Source organism: Ornithodoros turicata, chromosome 9 (genome assembly GCF_037126465.1).
Source record: "Ornithodoros turicata isolate Travis chromosome 9, ASM3712646v1, whole genome shotgun sequence".
Classification (NCBI taxonomy): Eukaryota; Metazoa; Arthropoda; class Arachnida; order Ixodida; family Argasidae; genus Ornithodoros; species Ornithodoros turicata.
Genome location: NC_088209.1, coordinates 1,364,417 through 1,379,871, shown reverse-complemented (window position 1 = coordinate 1,379,871; position 15,455 = coordinate 1,364,417). Strand labels below are relative to the sequence as shown.

The window sequence follows — 15,455 nt, the reverse complement described above, 5'->3', positions numbered from 1 at the left end:
TAATGATGTATTGTACTGATTGTATTGTATCCAACTATGCTGGACGCTGACCATAAGCCCTCTGAAGTGTGTGGCAGACAATGAGTCTCTTTTTCTGAGTTTCTTGGAACAGTACATATTAGAACCAAGGTTTAAGCTTTTTGGTGTTTTCATTTGGCAATGTCCAAGGGAGGGGATGTTTGCCGGAGTTTAGAATTTCCAGAAAATTTTTACTTCTTCAGCGATACCTTTCAGAGAACCACCAAAAACTCTAGAATTTTTAGTAATTGAGGGCTCTGGTGGGTGCCTCCCGATTTTGTCAAAAGAAAAACACTGAGAAGTCACACTTGAGTCGTACAGTATATGCGGAAATGACGCCACTCACCAATTCTGGAGACCCTTCTCTCACTTCTACTGCTCAACCTGTGAGTGAATCCAGGATAGCCTCGCAATTTCTGCACCAACGCAACCTTTCGCTTTGGGTGGGGCTGCATCTCGTGACTGGGAAAATTTCTTTCTATCCCAGTTGGTCCCTCAAATTGTGGCCCTACATGGATACCACCGGCAGGAGTAGTCGACTCTTTCCTTAATTCGCACGCTTTCTGCCTTCCTGTACGCGTAGTGTTTGAGCAGGAATCAACACGGGGAGTAACCACAAACTCTTTCTCTGCCCGCTGCTTGTTTCTGTCTCTGTTAACGGCGGAAGTCTTGAATGAGGAAGATGAAGTCGCAAATTGTTTATCGTTTTTTGCAGCTTGGGATAAAAGCCAAGTTTCATTCTTGTAGACCAGTCGTGATGGTGACGTTGAAGCATTTGTGCTTTTTACGCTGACACGATTCTTCACCAAATTACTATTTAGGTCTTTCGATTGCGAGTTCCCATTGAAGGCAGCACTTGATTTTCTCGTAGGAGGAACAAGGTAATCTGTACGAGATATGATTTTTCCTCGTTCATCAGGGTGAGTTGAGGGTGTTGAAGCTCTTGTATCGGCACTCACGTGACCCACATTTGTAGTATGAAATTGACCTTCACGTGGATTGGAGGAAACCTTTGTTTCACGAGCAGCCACAATTTGTTGCTTCTGTCTGTCGATCATTTCCCTAATATTCTCTGTGCCACCTGGAAGTGAGAGACATTACATGACACTCAATGACTCATTCCACACGAATAAAGTATAGAGATATCAACACCCTGGAAACAAAAGTTGGTGTGCCAGGTATTATTAACAGCAAGCAGTAGTGATTAAGAGAAAATCTTGCAAAGGAGGCGTAAGATCCAAGGAAATAATTGCCGTATTGGTGCGCTGCAACATGAGTGGACCAGACAAGGTGAAACCGTTAGCGGTCGGCAAGTCGCGGAATTCACACTCGTTCAAGAACGTACATAGCTGTCCAGTTGACTAAGACTATAACGAGAAATTGTGCATGACTACAGGTATGTTTATGGACTGGCTGATTGGACTGGACTGGACGAAAAAATGAAGAACGAAAGCACAAACATCATGCTCATCTTTGATGAGCTTCGGCGCCCTCCAAGTAAGTTACTGAAGATGAATAACGTGAAGGTTGTTATACTTCCTCAAAACGGCACATCCCAGTCACTTAATCGCGGCATAAACCACTCGACTGAGGCTCACTTCTGGAGACACATGCTCCAACTTGATCTGCCCAACATTAGAAATAAAGTTCCACGACTGACAGGGACATCAACATTCGTCAATCCATAGAAATGATGTCTGGAGCCTGGTGGAGCATAATGGGTGAGGTCATTCAGAACTGCCGAAGAAGGTCCGGATTTTCGCCAGAGAAAAACAGATGACGTTTGTGCTAACGATGACATGTGGACCTCAGGGCTTGGGGCAAAGACAATCAACATCCCTAAGAAATTGCTCCAGCAGACTTCATCACTGCTGACGACCGCATAACAGTGAGGTCACAAATTGATGCTGACATGGATGTCGATGAAGAGGTTACACTGGAGAACGAGAAAACGGAAGACGACGCCAGTGAGAAAGAAGACACGCGAACTGATCAAATAACGGAGTCATTACAAATGCTGGACAAGCCTTCCTTTCGTCATGTTCGGATGTCTTAGAGGAACATTTTGGGAATTTAGAGAATCTCAAGGCGTATTGTGTGAAAAGGGCTATCGGTACACTAGTAAAAAAAAAACAGCAGAAACAAGGAGTCCAGTGCTCTAAGGGAACTTTTGTCACACAGCAAATAAATCCGGCAGACAATCTGCTGCCGTACATAGTTCATCATGGCGTGCCAGCCTGCTTGTGTCAATCGTTTGCACGTGAAATGCACCAGCATTTCAAAACCAGAACTACGCGGTGCGGTGCCGTGTCTTTGAGGCCTAATGTAAACAAACATGGCGGATGTCTCTTGAGGTGTGTCCGTTCGTTCCTCAGGAGGAGACTGGGAAGGGGGATTCTTGGCGAGTGGCAGTTGAATGTCTATTGAGGATAATTATTCTTCCTTGGCATACCAAATAACCAAGGTGCAGTATTTTTAAGCGTTTTGATCAGAGCAATGAAATTGTTCCAATCAATAAGATTGCTAAGCAATTTTAAGGCATTTGCTCTTTGAAAAATCGTAAGTCCCCCGAAGTTCGTTACAAGAAGCTCGACTGTACGTGAATAGAATGCGCATCCTCCTTATCTGATTTGCTCTTATGACGAATTCTTCCGTGGTCTATAAAGCTTCGTTATGGGGACTGCGCGTTTACGTCATTTACGACGAAAGCTGGCAGTATTGAACACAGTGCGGTTGCTGCGTTGTTGTTGATGTGTCAGAGTACCTTCCACGTTCATCATGAAATTACGCTGCCGTATCGTTTTTAGCCTTCCTGGCACTGTAGAACTTTCTTACAAGAGCAAGCCTTGAGGAACTGAAGAGAAAGGTACAAGGTATACCTGATTCTCGCGCTCGTACGGTCGGGATGGAAAATGGTAGAACTTGAGGTGTGGACCTTTCCCTTGGTTGCTTGAGAAGCCCATAATACAGCAATGGAAGAGACACGAAGCTCCGTCCATGGCACACAAAGAGATATAGGTCATTTGAGAAAGTTCCAGGGAGCAGCGCGCATGCCGGGAAATGCTGCACAAAACAACAGCGATTTGCTATCATCTCCGATCGTTGTTGTCGTCGTCCTACTGGTGTATGCACCGTCGCTGTCGTTTTGCACAGCATTTCCCAGCATGCGCGCTTCTCCCTGGAACATTTGCAAATGGCCTACTGAAACGGAGCACTAAGGCTGAAATGAATGCAAAATGGCGCATCACCTCTCGAGTTCAGTTACATCCATAGGCGAGACTGTCACAGCCCCCAAAACTTGTTTCCTATAACTGTACAATACCCACAAAAACTGGCACACCAACATGCACACAGGAACAGGGCACTCCATGCTGTCCAAGTTAAAACTGCCAACTCAACTGCACCAAACCCCGACCATTCATTCTCATACGGCGAAGGTAGGGCATTAAATAAACTCAGAGACATACACACGAAAGACTTCTTCTTGGCGTGTCCTCTAGCCTTCCTTTCAATGCCTCCACGGTGGACGTGACCCAAGAGACTCCCACTAGTGGATCTCTCAAACAGGGGCCACACAGGTTCTGCCCGTCTGGAGTCTCTGTTTATGCATACAGGTTCTACAAATGTTGATTGCCTTTCCTGCTTCTTCTGGGAACCAATCTTTGCGTGATTAAAAAAATCTGAAAGTAAAAGGACCCTTTTTTGTTTCGTTTAAACTTTAGACACGAATGACTCACCAGGCTCAACTCTCCCAAGCCTGGATCTCGTATATGTGGTGTGCATCCTTTCTTCGATGTTTGTCTGGAACAGATGCTCAAGCTATTCAAATATGCGGACCTATCTAATCATTTTGTTTGTTTACAAACAGAGATACACCGTGAAGCTTTGCTGAACATTTTTTAGGGTGCGACACGTTACAAGTTTTTGAAGCTCTTTCACAAAATATGAATTTTGCTTAGTGTCTGAAGATTCTAATCGCCCTGTAATTTAGACAACCATATGCTTCTATGTAAAAGAAAATCTGTCGATGCCTATAACTGAAGAAGTGAGTCTTTTGAGTTTGGGAGAATAAACTAATCTAAAAACATGTACAAAAAATGTTGCATAACTTTGGAACAGTCAGTCACAGGTTTCTACTCTATGTAAGTCCAACCACCTCATTTTTAAATCTAATGACTGAAAACTAACAAACTGTGCCACATACAGAGACGTATCTGCTTTGTGAAGATGATGTAGGCAGAGATGACGGGTGGCTGCAATGCATTCTGGGGATGCCTTGTCCATCAACATGGATGGGACTTTCTTGAGATGCAGCTCGCAGCTTTTGGTCAGTTGCACTGAGCTGCAAAAATGTTGAGCACTTGAGACCACAAAGTACACTGCACTACTCAATTGACACTATTAATGCAGAATGTATTTTCACAAGGGGTGTGCGAATATCAGAGTTCTCGAATTCGAATCAAATATCAATTACTCCAAGTATTTGATCCGCAAATCGAATATCCAATATTATTCAATTTTTCGAATATTCGACTATTCCACGAATATGAACGACACAATCCTAAAGTGGGCTTCACCTGATGCGTGTGATCCGTGTATGAGGTGAAGCCTCCTTTACAAAACTGCGAGTACTGCAAGAGCGACACTGGCGGACCATTGTTGTTTAGCTTAAGACAACCTTAGCCCAAGTGTAGATGTGTGCACATCGCCTGAGGATGGGGTGCTGTCGTTCCCAAGTGCACTTTTGCGGTTCTCGCTCTGCATTTTTACTTTATGTCAGTCATGGGCAGTACTTGAAGTACGCTGTACTTAAGTGGCATTTAAAGTACTTTTTGGGGTACTTTTACTTGACTTCAAGTAATTCTGCTGAACAGTACTTTCTACTTTACTTGAAGTGCATCTTGCTGTACTTTTTGTTGAAGCACTTTTCCTCATATTTTGCATATCAACTGGTGTCTGGGAGGTTGCCTTAAAACAAGTTGACTCTCGAATAATACCTGCAGCTCAGAAACAAAAAGGGTTTCTGAAAGACACCCCTTATGTTTAAAATTTGAGCAATGCACCTTCTCCAGGCGAGACACACACACACACTCCAGCAAAAAGCTAAAGGACGTTCACGGCAAAGCTCTGTTAGGATGCCAATTTGTTTCTTTCACAAATTTGTGGATGTTCAGAAACAATTACAGCCTGATCTGTGTAATATGCCACTGCTTGACATCAAGTTTTGAAACCAAGATAATTACCCCAGTGAGTGTACAGTCACCTGTAAAGTGGAAAACACTATCGTGTAAAGTTAAAGAGTAGGGGCGTCCCACAGAAGAATTGTCTCTCTTTCTCTTGTGGCAGTTCATGCCAGTAAAATTACACTGAAGTCAAAGGCCACAAATCCATAACTTTTAGTGCTAACGCATATATTGTAAAATTTGCACGAATATTCGATTGGGTATTCTGCATTCCCACCAATTTGATTCAATGTCAGATATTCGGATTTGTAAACCTCTAATTTTCACAGAAGCCTGAAACTTTGATAACGAAAGGAAAGTTAGGTAGCAAGCGAGCTGGTGGTGATGATCCATGACTTGAAAACCCGAGACGAGGTAGGGACGATAACAGACAAACAAACATGTCATGCTCCACAAAGTGTGCAAACACATTGTAGACTTATTGATATTGCATGCACAAGAGCCCATGCATAGTTCTGGTGCAAGGCTTTAGACTTGAAAAGAAATGGACACTGGTTCAAGCCATGCATGGCCCATGAAGTTTCCTTTTTTTTTCTTTTTTATTAGCATATTTATGAGCTAAATGGAGGAAGAGAGCAGAGGTTAGACAAATAGTTTCCATGACTTGAAAACCCGAGACGAGCACAAACACGGTCGTGTTTGTGTTTGTCTGTTATCGTCCCTACCTCGTCTCGGGCTCGTGCAATGTGCAACGGACTGTCTAATTCGTCAGAAATACGTTTGTGCTACTTAGAAAAGAAAATGAGAGAGAAAAAGCCCAAGGCCCAAGGGAGACTGGAGGGCACGTCTGTACAATCGGGTGATTGAGAACGAACTTCAGGTATGGATTGTAGTCAAAAAGTATCGCTGATTATTTGTCGTACTGAGTCCTTCAGCCAAGAACTGAAACAGTGGGATTCTCTCCCACAGGACACTGTTGACATCCCAGACCCTGTAATCTTTCGCAGACATTTACTTTCCAATCTGTTTGACCGATAGTGATTTCATTGTCAAATCAATGTCAAAATGCTTATGTTATCATTATTTTTCTTGCTAGACTGCACTGCTCTTTTCCCTAACAGCTGTTGTTAAGATCCACTGTATTGTTTACACGTGTAATGACCCTGTAGTGATCACCAAATCTTCAGCACACGAGTCATCACCATCAACTCCTCCAGCGCATCTGCCCCGCGGCGCAAGGTTTCGTTTTCGACTGCATCGCCATTCCTGTCATTAAACCGTCATACATTGTAGAGCTCACTCGTCTCTATCATAGCCTCTACAACCCCTAGTGGTGCCTTGGGTTTTTGAATGATAAATAAATAAATAGCTCTACACTGAACTTTGTCAACATAGTGTGAGAGCAAGAAAAGGAAATGTTTACTCGGATTAAGAACAGAAACACAACAAACAAAAGACGAAAGGAAGTTGAAAACATGAAGAGCGCGAGCCATGATCGGTCTGAAACCTTCTCCCCAGCTGCGGAGGAGCCAACCCTGCAACTGGGTGTTTTTCGATAAAGGGTTTAGGATATGTAGCCCTGCGCAGGTCCCAATTTCTCGACCCGCATCCCACCCACAGGTGCACACCCGCATCTAACCCGTATTTTATAGGAAATGAGACCCGTATATTATTTTCAAAAGTTGACTAGCACCCAAACCGCCACCCACAGCGAGATGAATCTGCCTCTACACAATGTTTTGAAATCGGATGTGTTATAATTTGATATCTAACACATGTCCGACATGCTCTGGAGTAAAGAGTGAGCCTGCATGCCCTCTACCTGCACAATTTAAAAATCTGAACCCACACCCACAGGTCATGCAGGACAGCAGAGATGGACGACATGGACAGTTCTGGAGCCGCGATGCCTGCGGGCAAGGGAACGGGTTTGACGACGTAATTGACCTCAGATGTCCGGAGAAAAAGATGTCTGGTGTGGCAGCAAATGAGTTTGTGGAAGAGACCGGAAGTACGGAGTGAGGGCCACACTTTGTCGTAGCAGTGCTTAGAGAAAGCTTTGTGGGGAAGGCGTGGGCTAAATGTTGCATTCCTCTATGCCAGGAGTGCAAGGAAAAATTGATGCTACAGAATTCAAAAGGGGCTCAACTTACGAGGCAAGTGTTACGCAAAAGGTTATCATTTGAGGATACATACTGCATTTCCACGCATTAGCCGGTATGCCGGGTAATTCGGGAGAGTCCAGATTCTGCCGCTTCCAAATTTGGTATTTTTCGACATGTCGCAAAATTTAGGGAACGCAAAAAAAAAAAAAAAAAAAAGGAAAAAATGGAGACGTTCATACTGGTAACGAATAATATTTATTTCATCTTTGTTTAAAACTTTCACCTGGCCTTGCACGACGTTTCTGACATGGCACTCAGCCGTCCTCTTCCGTCCCGCTGTTTGTGCCTGTGAGGCTGGATGGGTCGTTTGCCTGAAGAGGTGGCATACCTGTACACATCAATTCTTGGAAGGAACTGTGAAGCACGTCCTGGTCTTGGCTTCCAATCAATCCACATTGCACAAAAGATTGCTTGAGGAGATCGTGGAATACCGTATCCCATGTTTCCTTCACCCATTGTGCGACAGTCAGGTAGGAAGCGCTTCGTCACCTCCCTGTTTTCGTGAACTCAGCGGCACCATTGTGCAGCCAATCTTCCCAACGCTTCCTCATGGCCACCTTGAATGGCTTGTTCTACACGACATCCGCCGGCTGGAGAAGAGGTGTCAGGACTCCCGGAATGACTGACAATGACGTGTTGTAGTGAAGCTTGTAGTGAAGCTTGTCTTTGTAGTATTCTTCAGATGCGCTGGCACACTATCCAACACGAAGACAGTCTTGGGCTTAAAAAAAGGCTCTGGGACGTCCACCTCAAACTTTCTGTTTGTAAGTGTTCATAAGATCTGCTGTCATGCTGCCCTTCATAGCAACAGTCACCACAACTTCCTTTGGGAACTCACATTTTGGGACGTTCTTGAGACCTTTAAAAATTATCATGGGCTTTAGCTTCGTTCCGTCTGTCATTGCACTCAGGACAATGGTGTACCTCAGCTTCTCTTTTCCAGTCGTTTTACGCCTTACTTGCTCGACTCCCTTGAAATCGAACGTCCTGTTCTGTGGCAGATCGAACCACAAAGGAGTCCCATCCATGTTCCCTATGCACGATGGTGGTAAACCACCACCAACACTTTTGTTGAAGTCAAAAATGCTGCGGCACAACAGACTCGCGTTTTCCTGAAATTTCTGGCCTACGCTTGTGACCGTCCTACACACAACGTCATATCTGGTCAAGAAGCGGTCCAGCCACCCGTTTGATGCTTGGAAGCCTGGGACTGACCATCGCCATTCTCGAGTGTTTCTTGGGTGCGGGATTTTATCGTGCATGTAGAAACCGAAAAGCCGTTCTTACGCTGGAGTGTTATCCATGCTGAAAGTTCCTGCTCGATATCAGGAAACTTGGCCCATTTTTTCTTCTCCTCACCCGAAGGAATGTTTCTCCGCTTTCGAATGCAGATGTCACTAAGTGAGGCACATGTGTGAAGTTGGTCCTTGCCATAAGGTCTTGGAAGCACTGACGAGGAATTCTATGAGCCCTTGCTGTGGCGCTGATATTCCCGTTGAGCCCTTCCAGTGTCTTGAGGACGTCCACCCTGAAGGCAATAGAGTAACTGCGGGAACGGCCACACTGCTGTCCTCGTGCCACCCCGTTGTTTCCTGGCTCTTCCATGTCACGTTGACCAACGGCACAGGTGTCTGCTGCGTCCATCTCCGTCAAATGTGAGAACACTAACGACGATGTGAACTGCTACACTGCGTCTACACCCCGGTCTTTCCCGGCATGCCGGTTGATGCAGGAGAATACGGTGACATCCTCCAGAAGCATGTCTCACAATGTCCAGAGAGGTAGAGTATTGTACACTGAGAACATCACCACTGTTAACTAATCTCCCGTTTCCGTGGCTTCACTCCGATAAGTGTCTGACTATCAGGGAACCTTAGAAACAACAATGGACCTCAATCGTGACAATAAATTGTCACTTTGGGGCTGGTCGGGTGATGTGAAGGTGTCGCTTGTTGACAACACGTGTATGGACAACAGATCAGGTGAAAAGAGAGAAAGAGAGCTTTCCTGAATGATACACATTCCCTGCCCATATATTGGCAGTGTAATGTTTTCTAAGATAATCGCTGACATAGGGGCAAGAAACAGGTGTCATTGAATTAAGCTCTTGATAAGCAGTGTTTCTTCAGCAGCAAGAGAGACTATGTTAGAGCGTAACAACCCCCAAAGTGGCAATCGACCTGTCCACTACTGTTTCCAATGTTCCCCGATAGTCCGGAATTTGTTATATGCAGGCCACAGAAACTAGAGATTGGTTAACAGTGGCGAGCACAGTACATATTTATATTTGCATGTGTGTTGAATGCCAGCACTCCACATGTTTCTATGTATCTTTTTCCTCGGAGCTATGTAGATAGCATAGCTACAGCTGTCACAAGACAGTCTTTGTGTCATTTGTGTTAGACATGGTAGAACATCTCTTTCACTACCTGCTCATCACACAGCATAAGTAAATACTGCTGAGCAGATGTGGTAATGACGATTCATCCAACTCAATATCTATGTAACAGAAGGTGAGCTGCCTTTATTAGTACTTAGAAAAACTTTGCATTTATAGTCCGCCACTCTAACTGGTTTCGTCCAGTGCCAATGACTACTCTACTGATTACAGCGGCTCAAACACTGACAAAAAATGACGCCATCGCAAGGAAACTTAACAGCAGAATGCTAACAATAGTTACCTGAATACTAGCACACACATGTGCCGATGATTATGAAACGGGCACAACAGTATGGTTAAGCAAAGAAAGAGTGCCAGGGATCAAGAGGTTTTATCACTCTCGATCACACTAGGGGCATCACGGTCACTCATCTTCGGGTTCCGTCATCTGCAAAACGCCGTGAACTTCGACGTGCGGGCCAATGAGGGCACTCGCCACTATTGCAGTGCGGATGTGACGACACCAGATATAGTTGGGCAACCCACTGCTCGGTCATTTCGAAAACTGGTACAAAAAAGTGCTAGCCGGCAAATTCTGGGCATTCGGAAAGCCGCGCGCGAACAGCGAGATTGCTTCGCTTAGACCAAGCAAAAACATGACTGCTCGGGAGAGGGGGTGTGTGTGGAAGATTCTGGAGTCGACGGAAGAGTGTGTAAAGCCTGAAGCAGCTAGTAAACCCCATTAAAATCCCAGTAAGAAATCCCATTCAAGTAGTTACTGTTATCTTTAAAATAAATAAATAGATAAAGGATGCATGTATGAACATCTGTATGAAGATTTCTGCGATAGAAAGAAAAGCTGCAAGAGTTCTGATGCGAGGGAGTTATTTTGGATCAAACGTAGGCATGGTGCAGAAAGGAGACAGGACGCAATTTTGGAAGACAGGGGGGAGACATTGCACCCCGGGCTGCATTGTTCAATCACCTGTAACTCCTGTTCCTCTACACACAGTTCTTTCTTTCACAGCTCTTTCCCCTTTCCTTTGATGACTTTTAGCCATGAAGAAATAGAACCGTGAGCTTGGGTAACGCCCTCAATAAGAACGACATGTACAACAACTCAATTGAGTTGTTATTCGTGTCGGCGTTCTTGAAAGTGTTGCCAAAGTATGTAGAGAAAGTATGTATCAGATTTATTTCAAAATTGAGTCTTTTGTCATACTCACAACATGTATTTGTAGAAGCGAGAAGTATGACAACGCTCCTGGAAGACTTCTCTGACCAAATCCGTAAGGCTCTCGATAATAAGTAGGGCCCAGGACTTAATGCAAATGTCGAATTTTTTTTTGTAGGCGTCTCTCTGTGAGTACCTTGATGTTCTCCCACACGTTTCCAAGCACGGAGAGCATGAAAAAGTGTGTTTCATTACGCATATATTTGCAAATTTTTGCCAAATTCGTAAAAGTTGATGAGATGGTTGGAGTTTTAATGGCGCATCGACAACACAGGTCATAATGCACCAACACTGTAATTAAAATGAGACCAGTTAAAAATAGGTGCGATGTTTAAAAAGGAGAGAAATAACATAAAATGTTAGTCTAAAACTACAGAACATTCACAATTCCAATGTCTCATAAAAAATTAAAAATTCTACTAAAAGGGATGATAGCCTCATCACCAGGCACTAGCACCGGATGAAGAGGCAGAAAATATGTATGAAACTGTGAAATGACGCTGACAATGAATGTCGTGGGCAAGTGATAAGTAGAATAAACTACCAATTTGGGCCTGTCGGTCACACTCACACACGATAAAATCGTTCAAACCATCAAGCACCAATTTGGGCAATGTTTGAGGAAGCGAGGCAGATCAGGTTGTTTGCTGATAATTGTGTAAGTTCATGTTCAGTATTTTACTCTGATAAGATACACGCATTTCTCAAACACACAAGCTAAACATGTGTGTTTGAGTAGAGCGGCGTGGCGCTGAAGTGGAGTAAGGTGATGGATTATTAAACATTTGTTGAAAGTGCAGTGCGTCCGTCCTGTTTCGTTCTTAGTGTTTTTATCAAGCGATAAGTATGCGCATGACAGAGAGGAGTTGACCACAGTGCACACACTGTGGTGGCTCTTCTCCATACAGTAAAAATTTGTGCGTCAGGAACGCATGCCCTACCTGCAACCTTGTTCACAAAGCCCTCAAAAGATTATTTCTTGCCAGTCTCGTAACTTTAAATTCGTAAAAGTGCATATGACAGCATATTTCTGCATGTCTCCGTACATGTTGACATGTTTCTACTGCATATTTTTTGCTCTGCTGTGCCTTCCCAGGTTTCCTGCCGGGTTCAGCTCTGACATATAGGAAAGCGTAGGAAACACACAAGCTGCCTCACACGAGTAACCTGGAGTGCCTCTGGTTTTGAACAGTCTGCAGGTGATGCAAAGGCTGCTAATGCTTCACCACATCGCTTTCTTTAACTGAGGCTCGATGATTGCTGTTATCCTGGATTGCACAATGACTGGTGACATTACGTCACACACTCCTGGGTTCAGACACTGCAGTAAGTCTCAAGTTCAGTTCAAGTTCATGTGAGTTCAAAGGCACATTTAAGACTGACAGATCACTCTTGTTTTGCCTGGCAAGTGAGAAAGCTGAGAATGCTGACAGACATTTCCTCGCTCGTCAGGACTTGAAGCTTTGTCAGGGGTACAAAACTCACGAGTTCATTTGCAGGATAAAGTGAGGCGCTGCATGCTTTTCGAGTCATCGGACATCAGAAAACATCACAAATTTGATGTCACCAGACCACATCCCGTGGCTAGTCCTTGTGATTGGTTCCCAGGAGGATGAATTTGTTTTCCGAGTGATGATTGGTAAATTTCAAATTGTCCGCGAGCACTCAAATAGGCGACAACGCATTGGCAGAGCCGGCTGGAACTGGCATCCATGGAGTAGCTGGCATCCATCTTCAGTGGCTCATGGCGTGTATAGCAGTTCGGTTGGACTATGAAATCTGTTGTTCCCTGTTTAAAAGCGCTTGCCAGACCATGTCAGTGCCTTCGAAAAGCCACAGCCGCCAGGGAAGATGCCTGCGCAACATTTCTGCTCTGCTTCTTGGTGTAGAAACGACAAATGACTCGAGAGTCTGAATGCCTTGTTCTTCATATACCAACAGATAAGTCATTTGCTATTGCTTGTTGCCTTACAACGCAGCATTCACCTTGCGTTTTGTAGATAAGTAGCGCAACAGTCACACTAAATCTCGCAATACGTTGTGACCGACCGTGTAGCTTTGCAGCTGCGATGGTAGGTTATATTTCTTTTCGTTAAACAATATCATTTTCATGTTACGATTAAATAACCGCTCACTTCGTACTGTCTAAAGGCATGACACTACGGTAAGTCTGTGATTGTAGATGACTTAGCTCGGTAAGTTTTATCGGACGTTGTTAGCTTAGTAGCTGTCCTGAAGCTCCAAAGCCAAGTTTGTCTAGGTATTCAGCCTGGATATAGGCATCACTGTGAAGCAGCACAATAGAAGATATTTTTTGTACTTAGGTCACTCATCACATCCCATAGCTGCGAGCTTCTCAAAACCAAACCACACTTGTTCTTTGTAGTCATATTGAATACTAGCCTCTGTCTTTGAGTTTACGTTCGACACTTTTATCGTGCAACTTTCACCATGTATAGATGCACATCTGATCCTAATTTTAACCTTGCAGCTTCTGAGCTCCAGCCCCCAGTAATAGACCTACAGTCCTTACCTGAGGAGTTCGACGTCGTCAGGCGTCTTTAGGCAAATTCAGGAGCAACATTAATGTTGCGTAATTTTTTTTACTGCAAACATGCTGCGTACATGTCGCTTGCATAAATGTATGAGGCACAAGAAAATGCTTGATGTGAAGAAAAAAAAAAACGGTCATGGGCTCCGTCGTTTTTCTGCCACTCCCGCTGCATTAGAGCAAACGCGAACCAAAAAACGAAAGAGAGAAACAACGACAAAAGACAACATGCAGAAGAGAAAGGAGGAAAGCAGTGAGAGAGAAACATGCACCATGTCGTTCTACGTCATTGGTGACATAATCAAAAAAGAAAAAAAAAAGGGGTGGATAGCACTCAGTCGTTGGTTCAGCGCTGGAGGTCACACAAGTTTTTCGCTACAATAGGCTTCTACAGCAGGCCTCTACAATAGGCTTCATTTCTGTGTGGTAAGCATGTAGCAAAGGTGACATTTACTTGGGAGGAGTGCATTTGACAAAAATGGCACTAAATTGGCCCTTATGACACAAGTACACACACACAAGTGTGACACAAGTGACACGTGCGATACAAGTTGGAATGCAAAGGCATTCCAACTGCCTTTGCATAACCACACTTCGCTGAGCATTAGGATAATTTTGTGACGCAACATATTTTGTCTTTTTACTTTTGTTTTTCTGGGATACCTCTAAATGACATTACCCTGGATGTCAGCTAACCTGTGCTCTTTCACGGCAGGCTTTTTTACTTCTAGAAAGAGCCTAATAAGGTGACTTTTTACCCCAAAACTATTATCACATCATGTGATACTCATGTGACATCACCTTTGCAAATATTTTGCGCATTTTTAAGTCCACGGTTAAAACCGATCATGCTGTCTCCCTATTGGTCACACAGCCAATCTTGGATGTGAGGGAACGGGTTCATTTTCTCTTTCCACCATCCCTTTGTGGTTATCTACAACTTAATCTGCTCGACTTCAAGGAGGACAAAACTGAATATATCTGGACCCGTTCACGTTCAACTGTTTGTCTGATCAACCGCGTCGCACCATTCGAGAAATTTCATTGTCACGCTGTGCACGAGAGTCACTTCTCTGGCTCTTCCCTCCTAAAGAAACAACACACTCACCTTTGCCTTCAGAAAATTTATCGAAGAGTACAACTCTTGGAGGTCTGAAATAGGAATCCACATGCAACGAGAATAAGTCGGAGAAATGTGTCTTCTCTTGCAAACTAAAGGGCGTACATCCTAATTATCTTCGTGAATTTTTAAAAATGTACACATTTGAACATGTAGTGACACGAATACATATCATGAGACAATGACCACAATGGCCTCCTTCTCCATCTCCTATTCCGAGCCGCTGTCAAGCACCAGCGACAGCATCGGTAGAAAGCGATTACGAGCACCGGGAGCGACACCTGCCAGTTTTGGTATTGTTTTGTTGATTGTCGTTAGAGGTTCAGACGTCTGGGAACAAGACGCCACCCTCTCAGCCAATAGGAGCGCTCAGCAAAAGGAATGCCCCTTGCTTTGGAAGTAAACGACGACAACGCGTTGACGATGAAGAGGTCTCAACACTTCTCGCTCAACGCACGAATAATATGAAATCTCATCCTCTCATCCTCTTCTGTACGGTGGTGCCACCTGTGTGCCATGAAATGAAAATGAGGTGCACACGGAGAAAATGGCGGCTTTTGAGTGAGATAGGCCATAGAAAATGCGCAGAGTGAGATTTTTCTCGATTTTTAATTTTTCTTCTACAGGACCATACAGTCCCACAAAATTACAACAAAATTGAGACAAATGGCTACAAGACCGCTTGGGGTTGGCTAAGCCCCGTCTTCTATTTTTACGATGCGGTCGAAATGTGTAACGTTTGCTAGAGTAACCATGTAGTTTTCTCAAAGGCTGACTCAGTTTTTTCTTCTCACTTTCAAACAT

The 15,455-nt window shown here is 44.2% G+C and overlaps 1 protein-coding gene across 3 annotated transcripts in view; it reads right to left on the bottom strand.

Moving 5' to 3' along the window:
• LOC135368048 (centrosome-associated protein 350-like) overlaps positions 1-15,455 on the bottom strand; it is a 168,599-nt gene that overhangs the window by 135,426 nt on the left and 17,718 nt on the right. For all 3 annotated transcript variants that reach the window (XM_064601126.1, XM_064601128.1, XM_064601127.1), the window contains exons 4-8: positions 14,640-14,683; positions 4,223-4,360; positions 3,756-3,819; positions 3,486-3,698; positions 365-1,099 (exon numbers count right to left, since the gene is read on the bottom strand). In XM_064601126.1, coding sequence (XP_064457196.1) covers positions 365-1,099; positions 3,486-3,698; positions 3,756-3,819; positions 4,223-4,360; positions 14,640-14,683 — 1,194 coding nt within the window. The remainder of the gene's footprint in view (positions 1-364; positions 1,100-3,485; positions 3,699-3,755; positions 3,820-4,222; positions 4,361-14,639; positions 14,684-15,455) is intronic.